Raw genomic sequence first — 15,432 nt, 5'->3', positions numbered from 1 at the left:
AATAAAACTCAGAATTATGAGAATACTATACAAGGCACATATATAATTCTGTTTTGTGTGAGGAATTAAATTTATTACTTTCTGACATCATTGTATCACTTTGTCTTGGCTTTTGGGGACTCATCTTGTCTTAGGTTTGTTAATATCTTGTGATAACGTCAGTTTTGGGCGTTCGGATATGAAGTTGACCACGCAAAGTATGTGTGTCTTCACTTTGCATTTACAATATGTCTCCAGTGATGACCTACAGTCAGAAGTCTCACACCCATACATCGTTGCCATGGCTCCCAGGCTTATTTATTTACGTATGTCTAGCTTATAGTTTTGTGTCTCTTTATGCTGTGTGCAGTGAAGCTGCTGGAAATACAGAGTTTTTTTAACCTGTATTTAACCAGGAAAACTTTGAGATCAAAATTCTCTTGTATATATCAAATTAGCTGGCACAAGACTTATGAGTCGGTTAAACTAATTACTTACCATGTGAAGGTACGCTTATTCATACCACACTGATTTGGTGCAGGCCTCTGGATGCAGTACAGACATGTACCAAACAAATGCATGTAGAACTAAGCTCATACACTGACAGGAAAAGGGGGGGGCACAACCCACACCATCCTGGCAACCCCACAACCACAACAAACAATACGATTTGTCTGAATATTCCCGGCAAAAAGTCGCTTGGGAACACTTTGTTTCCTAGTGAAATGCAGAGAAGTGAACTAGACTCTCACTTCTTCATCAGCTTACATGGGCTGTGAAAAGTGCTTCCAAAGTTTGTACTAGGTCCCATCAGTTAAAAAAGTGATCCAGTGCTGAAATCCATGATGAAATCAGCTAGATAGATGTTTAGGTGCACTTAAGAAGCAAACTAGCAGTTATATTATGATGTGTTCAGAGTCAGCTTGGAAATTTGAAAATCAGATGGAAAGGTATCAATATGCCAATATTCCCCCTTACCTTTACGCACCTACTAATTACCTATCATTTTCTTTTTTTAAACACAAGCCTGAATTCCCTGTCAAAAATTATTTTGGGGGTTTTCTGCCTTTATTTTGATAGGTCAGCCGAAAAGAGACAGGAAATATAGTTAGTGAGAATGTGGTAAGACATGCACCAAACAGTGCATAGACTGGGAATTGATCTCACAACCAGTGTGTTGAGGACTTTAGCCTCTATACATGGGTGCTCTACCAGCTGACCTACCGGCGCCTGTCAAATGCTCTTTTGAAACTGTAATGAAGCCTCCTGCCACTAGTAGCCGCTGTAGCTTCAGTTATTGACTGCTGGCTTCCTGTGAGCAGCACTTCTGGTTCTTCCCTGGATGTAAACATGAGAAGCTTAGCAGTTAGCATGTGGTAAGAACAGTGTGATGAGACTGTCTTTTGAATGACAAAATGGAAATAAAGTTATATGTAGGCTGTCGAGGATTATACTCATGTACACTCAACAGCAGCAAAAAGAGGTCACATCAAAGCAGGACATTACTCTGCAAAGAGGAATAAAGGCTGGCGAAGCTAGCTGCTAATTTTAGCCATGCTCTACAGAGCATATCTGGCTCATATCATACCTGCTGACACGATGACCCTGTGATTGATTTGACTGTTTTCTACATATTTTCTTCTCTTTAGACTAGTTGGTCAAACTCAATTTAAAAAAGGCGTTTAGCTAAATAAGGATATAGATGACTAGCAGGATCCTTACTCAAGAGTGTCCTTGCCAAGAAAACAGCAGTTAAGAGTTTCAGACAAAGCGCTACCAGACACAGCAAACACACAAGATATGCAGTCTAAATGCATAAAGATGAATGAGTGCAAATTGGCACAAGCTTACCTATTGGCCTAGTGGCTCATCTTTTTCTGCCTTTTCTCCTCATAAAATTACTTTTAAACGAAATTGTTATATTGTCCAGCAAATAAACCTTGTGGCGTTTTGGTTAAATTGAAGCATGCCAATTTAAGATGACTTGTGATGAATGAATAGTGATGTGTCACTCACTAACACGCTGCTACTGAGAGCCGGCCCCCGTTTAAGTGCCAGTTTCTTTTTTTCCCCATTTTTGTTGTTGTTTTTGATGTAAAAATCAATGAGGAGCTGTTTGGAGCTGAAAGACCTGCTCTTACTACTGTTGATCCAAATGATTCTGATTTTGAAAAAGGGATTTCAACGACTATGAGGAAGGCTGGACAGACATAAAAAAATGCCATGCTTTTTAACTAACTTAACTACATTACCAAACCAGCCTTGGTGAAGGCATCAGAGGCCAGCTCTGCATGCTGTCTGAGCTATCAGATATATTGTTTTCAGTAGGCATTGAGATATATCCAAATATAACATTAAAGGATGCTATCCAGATGCCCAAAATGGATGTTTATTAATGTTTTAAACAACGTTTTTGACATAAGCAGAGGGAGCTTCATGGTAAAATTGTCACAAAACAAGCAGCTGGCTATTCTTTTCTGAGAAGCATATTGCTCTAAGGCAGAGAAAACAACTGCACATTGTCAGCAGTAGGCAATGTTGGGAAGGTCTTTAGGTTAGGTTTGGTGAGAAGAGCAGCACATTGTGAGGAGGAAACAAAGATAAAGAGATAAAGTTGCATCCTGTTCAGTCATAACTCTGAGTGAGAGAAACTTTTATCCCGTCAAATGATAAAAGCAAAGCTGGTAGAAATTTAAGGCTTAAATTCAGGGCAATAAGCTTTTAATGCATTATTACTTTACTCCAGAGAAGAAAAATTGGAAAAAATCGGACTAGGAAAAAGGTGTCATTACTCAAAGGGTTCAGGTGCTGTAGAATTTTTCATTGCTTTAATCAGTTTCAGTATAGTCAAGGTTTTTCAGGGAAAAAGAGGCCTGTGTTGTTAAGGCAAGGACTTCATATGCTAAAAGATATAGCAAAAAATGCAAGACTAGTGTGGACCTTCAGAGAGTAACTTTAGTGACCTAGTTAGAAGTCAAGACTCAGCCATATGTTAGGGAAAATATCCACTTATTGTGTCGTTCTTTATCCAATTATTCAGTCACTAATATGGTTTGCCTCTTTCTCTTCCTCTCCACAGATGGTGACAGAGGACCAGTTCTGCGGTCATCAGGGCAACGACATGTATGACGAGGAGAAGGTGAAGTACACGGTTTTCAAAGTCCTGAAGAGCTCAACGCTGCAGGAGTTTGTCCAGAACCTCTCTCAGACCATGGTGAGAGGCTTGTGTGTGTGGAGAAACCTTTCAATTCTGTGTGTGCAGGGATGGATAAAAGCCTCCAGACTAACCAAGCTGCTGTGCAGCTACTTCTTCTAAGTCAATTCTACATGTAGTTTAATCAAATAACCTCTGCTCTTTGAGTCAATTATGTACTCATTCAAATGGCCATGAACCTATTCATGCTGCCATTCTTCGAAGCAGCTCTCTTTCTTTCTACGTACAGTGAATGTGACGTCACTCCTTTCCACGCATCATGGGCCTCTCTGAAAGAGAAGGCTTGTTGATTTTCTTGTTTGTCTGTAATGTGCTCGCTATAAGCCAAGCATAGAGGAAAACATGTACAGACACTGTCATGTATTCTCCCTTCTTTACAGCATGCAGAGTAGCTCACAGTAAGTGGGTGAAAATAGCTTGAAGTCCCTGTAAAGTGCTAAAAAATCTTTATTTTAGGTTTGTTTTATGACCGTCTGCTGTTTTATCAAACAGCAGGCCAAATTTCAGTCGTAAAAACATCTCTAAGTTTATAAAACTAAGCTTCCAAATCAGGATGGTGTGGGCGTGTCAGCTGAATGATCCTTTCAGATTTTAAGAAATGCTACAACCTGAATGGAGGAATCGTCTCTTTGCTGTGCTACTCTGTTACAATGCTCTTTTTTAAGCCACCAGAGAAACAATCACATTTATGTCACAACAGGCTGTTTAGAGCTAGTCAGTTTCAGTTTTTTGAATCCTGTATTTAATTCTTAAGATATTCCATAGATATAATTTTCTGAGTTAAGTGGTTATGTTTCTCTCCCGTTTATGAGGCGTCTTTGTTGCAAGTTGCGGCTGAAAACACTCCCATTTCTTTATGTTGCTCTTTCAAAATAAGTCTTCAGTGATTTATAGCGTTGGAGGCTTTTAAGGTTTTGCAGGACTAGAACACTTCGATAACTAGATACTTCACTAAACTTTAGCATCGGGATTCTGACAGACAAAAGGGATTAAACTGTAGGTGCTCGTAGAGAGACAGTCACAATCTGATTATTTTGACCATCTAGGATTGAAGTTAAGTGAAATGTGGATTAAAACACACCTTTAGCGGTAAGATGTTTGTTCCTGCCGCGTCTGGTTCAGGTGAAAAATAGTCGAGCACTCCAGCAATTAGCCTGACCCCTGATCTTACGGTGAACTCTGGTGAGAATGCATCCACCTGGCTGTGTGTCAGAGTAGAAAGACAGAAGTATGGGATCAAATTTACTGTTTTCACAGATCTCTCTGTTATGAAACTTTTAATCACCTGTAGGTCACCAGATAGATTTGGTAAATTTTCCTCACACAGCATGTAGCTGGCTGTTAACTTTGAATAAAGGAAGGTGACATCAGCTAACTGTACTGAGATTTACTGCCCTGTGATTTGAAATCATTGTAGCATCAGTGGGTGGGGTAATTCCCCCATAGCGGCTATATTAAACCAAGCCGGGAAAGAGATGAGCAACTTTATAACCGTCTGAATCCAAAATTCAGTCACACATAGATCAGTGTTTTCACATGTTTACAGTAACCTTATTCCAACATATCTAGTGTGTTGAGACACAAATTTTGTATTTCACTTTACAAGGACTTTAATAATGGCTGAATAATTACATTTTAGTTGCTCTGCCTTTCCTGCCTGGATGACCCTGTCCTTAATCTACTGCAGTCTCCACAATCTATTTTTCTCATTTGGTTGCCACTTTCCACCCCTTTATGATTTTGTCCATTTTTTATGACTGCAGTTTAAAATAAAGTTACCTTTTTCCCTGCAGGGTTTCCCACAGGACCAAATGAGGCTGTGGCCCATGCAGGCCCGGAGTAACGGAACCAAGCGACCCGCTATGCTTGACTATGAGGCCGACTGCAACAAGTCTGTGAGTATGCATATCTGTTTGTACGGTTCGGATATTTTTTTTCCTATTTGAAACAATTCATGCTGCTGCTTTATCAACACTCAGGTGAGAGTCTACAACTGAAGCTTGGTAATGCATTCAGTGTGATAGATTTAATTAAGCTTTGCTCACACAGTAGAAACAGCGGAGAACAATGCTGTTATCACATGTTCACATGCTAAAAGAAGTCAAGCTGAGGTGTGAGTTGATAAAATAGGCAGGAAATAATGTGGTAGGTTTTTCTGATTAAAAGTGAAAGTCATTTTTTTAAAGTGGAAAAAGAACAAGAATGTTATCCTTCAAGCTTCAGTCCACCTAAAGTTCAAAAATTTTCCTGAAGGTTAAAGTTCTTTTTCTGTTAGGAATAGTACAGAAAATGTATGTAAATGTAAGGTAATTTTGGTTCTGTTTGTCTTTAAAAACAAGTAAAATATTAAAGGTATTAAAGCGACACTAGCAGGGCTTGACATTGTTCAGCCAGCTGGTCGATGAACCAACCGACTGACAGTGTGACTCCTTATTGATTTCACACCCAGCCACAAGCTGATACCTGTATGATAAACACAGATAAAATGACATAAGTCAAAGTATCATTTGAAACAGTTCCACCACAACAATGAAATATCAGCACTTATCGGACAGTTTCTGTGCAAAACTGTCTTGGAAATACATTTAAGACTTACTTTACTTCCTGTTTGCACTGTAGATCGATCTGCGGATCACATGTGTGGGGTGACCTGAATGGATCACGGGTCAGCTGTGATCCTTGACAGAACTAGTTCTCAGTGTTTGATTCACTGAAACATATCTTACTGTGTGCATTTCATTTAGGCCTGTAGTCAACCAAAGAAAAACTTTGGTTGATGGAAATCACACCCAGACACAGAACAGTTGATTGGTCGTTCAGGTAACAATAAAAAGAGAGAGAGAGAGAGAGAGAGAGAGAGAGAGAGAGAGGGAAAACCTTTCCTTTATCTCCACGTCAGTGACGCATTCGTTTAGCCTTAACATTTCTGTGATCACAGAATGATAAATAATTTAGCATCATATAATAGGTCATTAATAGGTCTTACTTGTACCAGTCCGTGCTGTGTAATTTACAATAAATCAGACAGCATGCAGCATTTTCTTTACGAAGGTGAAGTGAAAAAAGTCCACTGGTTGGGACTTAATGAGCAGAGACATCATCTTTTCTCACTTCTGCTCTCTGTCTGTAACAGACATTAATCCTAACGTGTACATTTTAATGAGATGATAAAGGGACTTACTACAGAATTACAGAATTGACTAAAAATTTCAAGAATGGATATTTTCAAATGTGCTTTATCACATCCTGAGTGCATTTTCAACATCTGACACACTGCTGGTATCACCCTCAGTGTGCCGTCCCAGCTGCAGGGAAATGTGTGGCCCATTAGCTGTGCTGTTAACATTAGCAGCGCTAACTCTCAGTGTTGGCAATATTTACTTTTTGTGTCTGGCATACTGACTTGGTGCCTACTCTGTTTATGAAGCTGTGAGCTGTCCTTTTTGCACAAAAGAAAAGTTGTCACTCACTGTGGATTCTACAATCCAAAGTAAGAGGCAGCCTTACCCAACATGGTAGCTAAGTGTGCTAAAGTGCATCATCTTCAAGAGTGTCTCATGTCTGAGATCACATCATACAGACGCGTTTTACTGGAGTAAAAACAATCAGAACATCAGCCAACAACTTCTGACCTGCATGGACAATAAAAATAGGATCTTGTCTTTTTCCTGTTACCGATCGGTGTTATGGTTTAACGAGTGACCAGGTTAACTGGTGACTACACACCAAGTGTATCTGGGATAATGGAGAAAATTTCAAGAGCCCCCTTGCTTAGGTTTTTACGAAATTCATATCTTCTAAGGGTATATTGGACATAACAGAAAATGATCAGTGTTTTAAGTATGTTGTAACTATGAAAAACAACACCACACTCAGCTGAAAAGTCACCAGTTAACACGGTCACTAGTTTAACCATAACACCTGCTTTCCTACAGCATCTTAAACAGTGAAGGCTGTCGATTTGTTTTTTTCCACTGCCAAGTTTCCAATAAATACCTCTCCTGCCTAAGCCTAGACATTTCATTCATTTTAGATTATTTTGCAATTCAACCATGATTGCTGTGTTCTTTATTACTGTAATTAGCTGCTAAAAACAATGCAATAATCAAATAAAAGCATTATGTTGAACACATTTTATCATGCTTTTTAAATATTTTAAGATTGAAATCTGAGGTCAGCCTACTTTTGTTAATTGAGCAATGTAGTCTTTATTTGTGTTGATGTGTGCAACAGTTTTTATCATCCTGGTGGAAAATAAGGATTTTTTTGTCCATATGAATTTACAGATGATCGACTTGAGCGACAACGAGAACCCCTGGACAATATTTCTGGAGACTGTGGATCCGGAGATGGCTGCCAGTGGGGCCACGTTACCCAAGTTTGACAAAGACCGTAAGTGCAACAAAATCTGTTTATGGCAGTTTGAAGGCTATGATGGAAAGTGCTCAGTGACTTTATACTCTCAAGCCCATAAAGTCCAGTAATGACAAACACAGTGCTATGGTTAACATCACTAACAATCCGATGAATATTAATGCCCCCCTCTTTAATTTCTTAGTCTGTACCAGGGACTTAAGACGAGAGAAATCAGAGAATGATTGATTATCTTCTTTACACTTAGTTGCAGTCAAAGGTCTTGGAAAGGGGGCATACTCTATCCCTAAAGAGCGAAATGTTTCTAACTTTCCTCTGTCCGTGTTTCTTTCTTTGCAGACGATGTCATGTTGTTCTTGAAAATGTACGACCCCAAAACCAGAAGCTTAAATTATTGTGGACATATCTACACACCTATATCCTGCAAAATAAGTAAGTGATCACAAACTCAGTCGTTTTATGCTTGCACTCAGTGAAATTGCTTGTTAATTAAAAATCATGTGTCTGTTGCTCTCCTCTTGCTGTGAACAGGAGATCTGCTGCCAGTCATGTGTGAGCGAGCAGGGTTTCAGCAGGAAACTAGCCTTATCCTCTATGAGGTGATCTATTTATGTAACACTCACCCTCAGGCACATTCCTCTCTTTTTTTCACTCTGTCTCTTCAGGCGCTCCTTCACTCTCACATTCTCACGCTTTCTCTGACAGACACTCTTGTGCATCCTCTCACTCTGTCATATGCAGCATCTCTATTCTTCCTCACACTTTGCCGTCTGCTGATTGAAATTTTTTCTCACATTCTCACTCAGATTCTGTCTTGCACTCAGCAGCTCTGCATTGACTACATATCCATTGTGCCTTGTGTGTTGCAGGAAGTAAAGCCCAATCTAACAGAGCGGATACAGGACTACGATGTCTCTCTGGACAAGGCCCTGGATGAGCTCATGGACGGGGACATCATTGTCTTCCAGAAGTAAGTCTCTCTCTCTCTGGGTTTAATGTGTGGGATGGGCTGTGGAGTGAATTCATGTCATGGTATTTTAAAATTTGTTTCATTGTTCAAGATGCGGAATGAAGACGTGCTGCATAAAAAGTATTTTTTTGTGCTGATATAGATAACCAATAATTACCTACTCATGATGACAGATTTCAACAAGATAACATTGTTTTCGGTGATTTTAGAAGGAAGTTAATTTTAGGTAGTGATTTATGAGCATCTGATGGTAAGAGGGGAAATGTCAAATCTGACATTTCAATCAACTAAACAAGAATTCAGCCAACATGATAAATCAGGCATGTTTTCCTATGAACACAGTTTTTAAAAAATAGAGTGCAGTTTTCGAATCAATGTGCTAAATCGGCTGGCATTTAGCCATCAGCTTTGCACTATTGCTGGTGTCTACTACTTGTATTCCATTAATACTCAGTCATTAGGATGATGACTCTTATTTGACTGAAAAGATCAGTTGAAAGTCGATAACTTTTTTCCTTCCTTTGCTGGGCGTGTTTTACAAACACAGCTGTCTTATCTTCCTCTGAAACATCAGAAAACCCACGCCAGTGATACATGTTTTCTGTTATAAAGTTGTTGCAGCTGGGCTGTTTGTTGCTTCTTCTTCTTCTCTGTGCTAAATGGTGGATCACATACCGCCACGCCACCTGCTACTGCGCACTTTTATCTTTAGATTATGTTTCTTTCCAACAAAAACAATCAATGAATCATTCTATATAATAACCAACACAATATTAGATAACACTAGAGCTGAACAATTTTGAAAAATATCTAATTGTGATGATTTTGACTCATGTTGCAAATGTGATAGGAATTGATGTATTGAAGGGAGTTATAATTTTTATGTCATTCTCATACTTAATAAGAAAAACGTTTAAAATTTTGGGATTTTTGTAGACTATTCTAAAAAACTGCTTGTGGATGATTGCATGATATGTAATGCATAACATCTTTTCTGCAAATAAAGTTTTAAACTGCAATTTGACACAAATTTCAGGTTCTGCGATTTAAAAATTACAGCAGGCCGTATGGCAGTTTAATCTGATTTTTGATTAATTGCCCAGTCTTAATTGAGATTATAAAATAATACAAAGTATTTACAAAATCAGATGATAATCTATTGGTACCTTTATATATTTTGCACCCCTAACACCGGCATACACTGTGCGATTTCAAACCAACTCTATGACAGTCGGGTTAGAAGGTCAGCTTATACTGTGCAACTGGAACGCTTATGACCGCCGCACACAACTCATGTGCTCAAACTACACGGTCCGACGATCATGCACGACCTGAATGCTCATACTGTACAAGTGAAGTCGGGATGGACTGTGACTAAAACCTTTGGATTTTCCTTTGAAAAAGTCTTGCGTACTGAGGCTGAAGTCAAATCTAGTCCTATCTTCTCAACACTATCTGTCCCTCCATCTCTCATTCTCTAACAGCTCTGCCACCTGTGTCAGCTGGAAGCGTATTACCTGCTTGTTTAATTCCTTTATTATGGGGTGGCATTAGAAAATAATACCTGCTGTTTTCATAGGGATGTAGGTCACTGTCTGACAGTTCACAACGGAAAGAAATGCCTCAAAGTTTAGGATCCTGATTGTGGCTCTGCGCTCACCATGGGAGTTTTTGGAGTCATACACCCAAAGTATCAAAATCCATCCAACCAGTCGGGAGCAGCTGGGTCATGATTGGCCATCGTATCCTTCTGTACACAGCACGACAAGCGATGCATGATCTGGATCATCTTCCAAGTGATTCCTATGGCTCAAAACTCATGTCTGGATGAAATTTGCACAGTGTACACTGGGCTTTATAAGTATGACAAAAACACTGTTTTCAAAAGAAGCCAATGTCTAGTAACCTCACAAAGCAGATTGATTGAGCAGTTTCCATGTCTGTCCTCAGGCAGATCCATTTCGCAAAGCTGCAAACTGAAATGTTTTCATTAAAATGTGGAAACACTCCCATTATGAAATTGTCTTTTTGTAGCAGAATTAAATGGAATAATAATAATATCATTCAGTATCAATTGAAGGCTAAAATTGATGCAGAATTATATTGCGGCAGATTTTGTTATATAGGAAAATATCATATCATCCAAAGAAATTCTATCATTTCTTTTCGTGAAGGAACTGCTGATTTACACCTCTGTCAGCACACTGGCCCAACCTGTATGGCATCATTTTAAAAACACCAGTGTTGGGATTGTCCTTTAGTAGCAAACAGTCAGATTACTGACAAGGTTTATGTGCCTTTAGACTGTTTCAAAATTAAACCCAGAGAAAACAGAGTTTTTTCCAGTTAAGTAAGGGGCCTGCTGTTTGTGCCACTTAAGGTTTAGGGATGGAGATTGTTCATTTTTACTGATATCGACACCTTCATCGATGCTTATCCTAGGTCTTATCAATACCACTATAGATACTTTGATAATGTTTGGTGGAAAGATAAAAATGATGACAAAAGAGTAACAACAGAAGCAGCACAAGCTGAGTAAAGCTCGAGTTTAAAAGGTTATGATTCTTTTGTCTATTTTATATCCCTGAAAAACAGACACATTCCCCATTACAGCTTTATTGAAGTTTCTCATCAAAAACAGAATTTTTGTTTTCTTGTGTGACATTTAAACAGCTTGTAATGTCTGCTAGTTAACTTTTATCCTGCTGATTTCACCACTTATTTCTACACTGGATTAAAATTGTTAACAACAGGACTTGCTACAAAGTTTGGGGAGACTTTTTAACATTGATCTAAGCAGATGAGGAAGAAAATGTTGCCAGGGTTATGACTGCATGCTGCTCACAGCACAGCCTGTACATTATTTTGGTGCAAGCCAGTGCGCATTAATGATGTGCTTTGAGTTTATGCTCCCCATGAGAGAATTGATGTAGGCTCTTGCACCGGTGATATTAAAAAATAATGTTACAGAGCCTGTGAGACTAAATAGCAATATTAATAAGCTAAAATGTTTTTGATTTTTGGACCCAGGTTTTGATCCACTAAAGTTTTTCTGTCTTCCTGTTGCTCTGCTCCCTTATGTCCTCTTCAAAATGTCTGTCACTTGTCATGCCTCCTGCTACTTTCCCCTCTCATCCGACCATCTGTCTACCCCTGCCTCCTGTTGTCTGTTCTGCCTTCTCCTTTCAAGAGTTTTCCGTACCCCAATTAATCAGTTTCTTTTCTTTGAATCACTCAGGGACGACCCAGAGAACGACAGCAGTGAGCTGCCGACAGCTAAGGACTATTTCCGAGACTTGTACCACCGTGTGGACGTCATTTTCTGTGACAAGACTATCCACAATGACCCCGGCTTCGTGGTCACACTCTCAAACCGTATGAACTATTTTCAGGTGTGTGCATCTTCATAAGTTTTACAATTTACTTCAGGAATGAATTTAATGACAATTTCGCTGTGGTGTTGTTTTTATGGTGAAGAAGCACTGTGTATTCATGCATGCATGAATTTGTAGCTACCTTGGATTTATTATGGTTATTTACTAACATATTATTTCAGATTTTGTTGAAGTAACGGGGATATTTTGAGGATTTATGGACAAAGAAAGGCTTCCTTTTGAATGTTTAAAATATCTTCGTGAACGTTCCCGGTGCTCTGATGTTAAAATAAGCACCAACAGAGGTAGAAGTAACCTAACAGGATGCAGTGATCCCTCTTCAACTGACTGTATTGTGTGTTTGTCAGGTGGCGAAGACAGTAGCGCAGAGGTTGAACACAGACCCCATGCTGCTGCAGTTCTTCAAGTCACAGGGGTAGGAGGCTTGTCTCATTCATACTCGCACAGAAATATCAGAGTTAGTGATGTTAACGAAAAATCAAGATGTGCCTTTGCCGGCACACATCTTTCAGTTTGTGTCAGCATTTCTTCTGATTTGCATACATATAGTTGTCAGTAGAAATGTTGCGTAACCTGTCCCCCCTCCACCTTTCTTTGTTGTTTTCCTCTAACTCCTCCCGCTCTGCCTCCCTCTCCTCCTCTCTCTCTCCTTTTTCTGCTTCTGTTTACCCTCTTATACCATTTTTTCTGTTCTTTATCTTTTCTTTTTTTCCCCCACCCTCTGTCTCTCCTCTCCTGTCACCTTCTTCTCCCTTCCCTGCGTCGTCCTCCCCCCCTGCCTGGTGGTGTGGTGGCCAGGTACAGGGACGGTCCAGGGAATCCTCTCAGACACAACTATGAGGGAACGCTGCGGGATCTGCTGCAATTCTTCAAACCTCGACAGCCCAAAAAACTGTACTACCAGCAGGTAGGAGCCTAAATGTGTATTTTATGTCCAAAACATTTGATGAGAGCAAAAAAAAAGGAAAAAAAAAGATGGTTTTAAAAGGGGAGGAAGTCCTGTTGCTGTTCTTCTATTTGTTAATACTATGTCTATCTTAATATTGCTTTAAGATAGATGCTTTTTTAGTGCCTGAGCACTGACGCAGGATTAAGGATCCCATTTTATCTGTATGTTTTACTTTTTCTTTTAGAAGAATTGCTAATTTGGGTCTTTAACATGCTGGAAAACTCACCAAACTTTGCAGGAAATTTTCCCCTAGTGGAAATGTTTGTATTTTGTTGCCATTGTGCAAGTCTGTCAAACAGGGGCCCCAAACTTGAGACAGGGGACTGGGTGAGGGTTATATGCATGAAAATTGGTGCACGTGTATCATGATTAGCTGGGAAAAAAATCTCTGAGGACCATCCTCTATAACAGGGGTTCTCAACCTTGGGGTTGGGACCCCCATTGGCCTTTAAAAAACTAATAATATTTTTAAAATTACACTGTTACCACTTTACACCGATTTTGTCACATTTTTTACTTCTTTTCGTTATTTTTCCCACCAACTTGCCATTTAACTCCTATTTTGGTCAGTTTTAAACTCTTTCCACCACTTTCGTCTGCCTTTTTTTTTTTTACCACTTTCAAACCAATTCTTGCCACCTAAGCTTAATGTTGCCCCTGTTGACCCATTACTGCCATTATTAAACCCTGTTTACACCCGGTTTTTCCCATTTTAACTACATTTCACCATTTGATATGTCCAATTTTGGTAGTTTAACCAATTTCTGCCAATATCTGCCTATTTTTCCTTTCTCAGTTAACCCTTTTTTGCCAGTTTAAATCTATTTTCCATTCCATTTCACCAAATTTCCACCCATTTTTGCCAATTTAAAGTCATTTCAGCCACATATTAACTCCTTTTTACCACTATTTTTGCCCATTTTGGCCACTTCAACCCATTTTTGCCTTTTTTATCTAATTTTTGCCAGTTCTAACCCATTTCTGCTACTTTTAAAATCCACCTTCACCACCTTTTTCACCATTTTTTTTGCCATTATTAATTTTACGACACACATGGATAAATAAAGGTATTTGTTTCTTTGATAATAGTGGTTATTATTCAGGTCAAATATAAAATATGCGTATTACAGCTTAACTTTTCAATGGACCATGGTTTTGCTGAAACTCCATGGACCCCCAGTTTGGCTGGGCACCAGAAAGGTCTCCCATTTATCTTCCTTTATGGACGGCCTTGTCTGCCTATGACTATTCTGAACTGTGCATGGCTGTTCAACCACCTTCAGGTACAGTGGGGTCCCTGGTCTCTGGCACCTTTATTTTGGGGGTGGTGTGCTGAAAAGGTTGAGAACCACTGCTCTGTAATGTTAAGGACGCGCACTACAAACAGCTAAAGGTCTAATTTTAGCATTTTTGGGCAATTCACAGGTTTCATATTTTAGCAAACTAGTCCAAGGGGTTTCATCCAGTTGACCCCAGAATTTTTTGGCTCATAATAGACAACATGGAGATATAAGGTTGTGCTTAGTGTGAGTTTTCATCATAGGGTGGGGCCATGACTGGTGCCCAAACTTAAACTACCTTTTGTACATTTTTTTGCAGTGAAAATACACCAATAATTCCCTGTAACTTTTTAGTGCTCATGTCAATCATCACCAAACTTCACAGAGATGATCACACATTGATCATGAATACATTCATACATCAAATTCATTAGTCTGTCACAGCGCCCCCCTCTGGCAACATTTCCGCTGCTGATTTTTAAAAAATTTTCCATTTAAACATTCAGCCTCCACACACCACTCAGCCTAGGCAAATGATTTTTGGTCTGTATATGGGTCATCATTGGACCTACAAAAAGCCTTTTGGAGCCATGCCTAAATCCCAACAGGAAGTCGACCAGCTTCATCTCACTTTCAAAATATGGCATTTTTGATGATGCCAAATGACTTAAACCTATTAAAACTTTAGTATACAATATTCTATGATCTTCTGCTTGACATTAATAGCTGTCCATACAGTGCTGCCAGCTTTGTCAACAATGAACAGCTTTCTAAATTAATCTCTCAGGATAACACAACTTTGATATCTTGCATTTTCTCTCTTTCCACAGTTAAAGATGAAAATCACAGACTTTGAGAACAGGAGGAGTTTTAAATCCATTTGGCTCAACAGCCAGTTCAGAGAGGAGGTAACGCACTCATCCACACACACATAATCAGCTCCATTATGCATGTCAGCCTGAATCAAATTCCTCCTTAGAAACATGGAATATGTTATTGCGATTCCTGCACACATAGCTTTCATAATCTGCATATGTGTTTGCTGCAGGAGATCACCCTCTACCCTGACAAGCACGGCTGTGTTCGTGACCTTTTGGAAGAATGTAAAAAGGCAGTGGAGCTCTCTGAAAAAGGCTCTGAGAAGCTCAGGTAAACACCCTATGTTTGTGCACACACAATGGCCATCATCTCTTACTATGTCTGAATATTGCTCTTTTTCATTGTCATCTTCTACATATTCAAACTGGTTTGAATATGGAGGTTAAGTCTGG

The 15,432-nt window shown here is 39.3% G+C and overlaps 1 protein-coding gene across 3 annotated transcripts in view; it reads left to right on the top strand.

Annotated features, from left to right (window-relative positions):
• usp7 (ubiquitin specific peptidase 7 (herpes virus-associated)) overlaps positions 1–15,432 on the top strand; it is a 47,691-nt gene that overhangs the window by 22,984 nt on the left and 9,275 nt on the right. For 2 of the 3 annotated variants that reach the window (XM_041817351.1, XM_041817349.1), the window contains exons 16-26: positions 3,059–3,193; positions 4,987–5,088; positions 7,480–7,585; positions 7,907–7,999; positions 8,099–8,166; positions 8,437–8,537; positions 11,776–11,929; positions 12,280–12,347; positions 12,731–12,839; positions 14,992–15,069; positions 15,210–15,310. In XM_041817351.1, coding sequence (XP_041673285.1) covers positions 3,059–3,193; positions 4,987–5,088; positions 7,480–7,585; positions 7,907–7,999; positions 8,099–8,166; positions 8,437–8,537; positions 11,776–11,929; positions 12,280–12,347; positions 12,731–12,839; positions 14,992–15,069; positions 15,210–15,310 — 1,115 coding nt within the window. The remainder of the gene's footprint in view (positions 1–3,058; positions 3,194–4,986; positions 5,089–7,479; positions 7,586–7,906; positions 8,000–8,098; positions 8,167–8,436; positions 8,538–11,775; positions 11,930–12,279; positions 12,348–12,730; positions 12,840–14,991; positions 15,070–15,209; positions 15,311–15,432) is intronic. The other variant, XM_041817350.1, reaches the window with a different exon arrangement.

The sequence above is a fragment of the Cheilinus undulatus genome, linkage group 21, assembly GCF_018320785.1.
Source record: "Cheilinus undulatus linkage group 21, ASM1832078v1, whole genome shotgun sequence".
NCBI lineage: Eukaryota > Metazoa > Chordata > Actinopteri > Labriformes > Labridae > Cheilinus > Cheilinus undulatus.
This window is presented reverse-complemented; position numbering and strand designations above follow the sequence as displayed.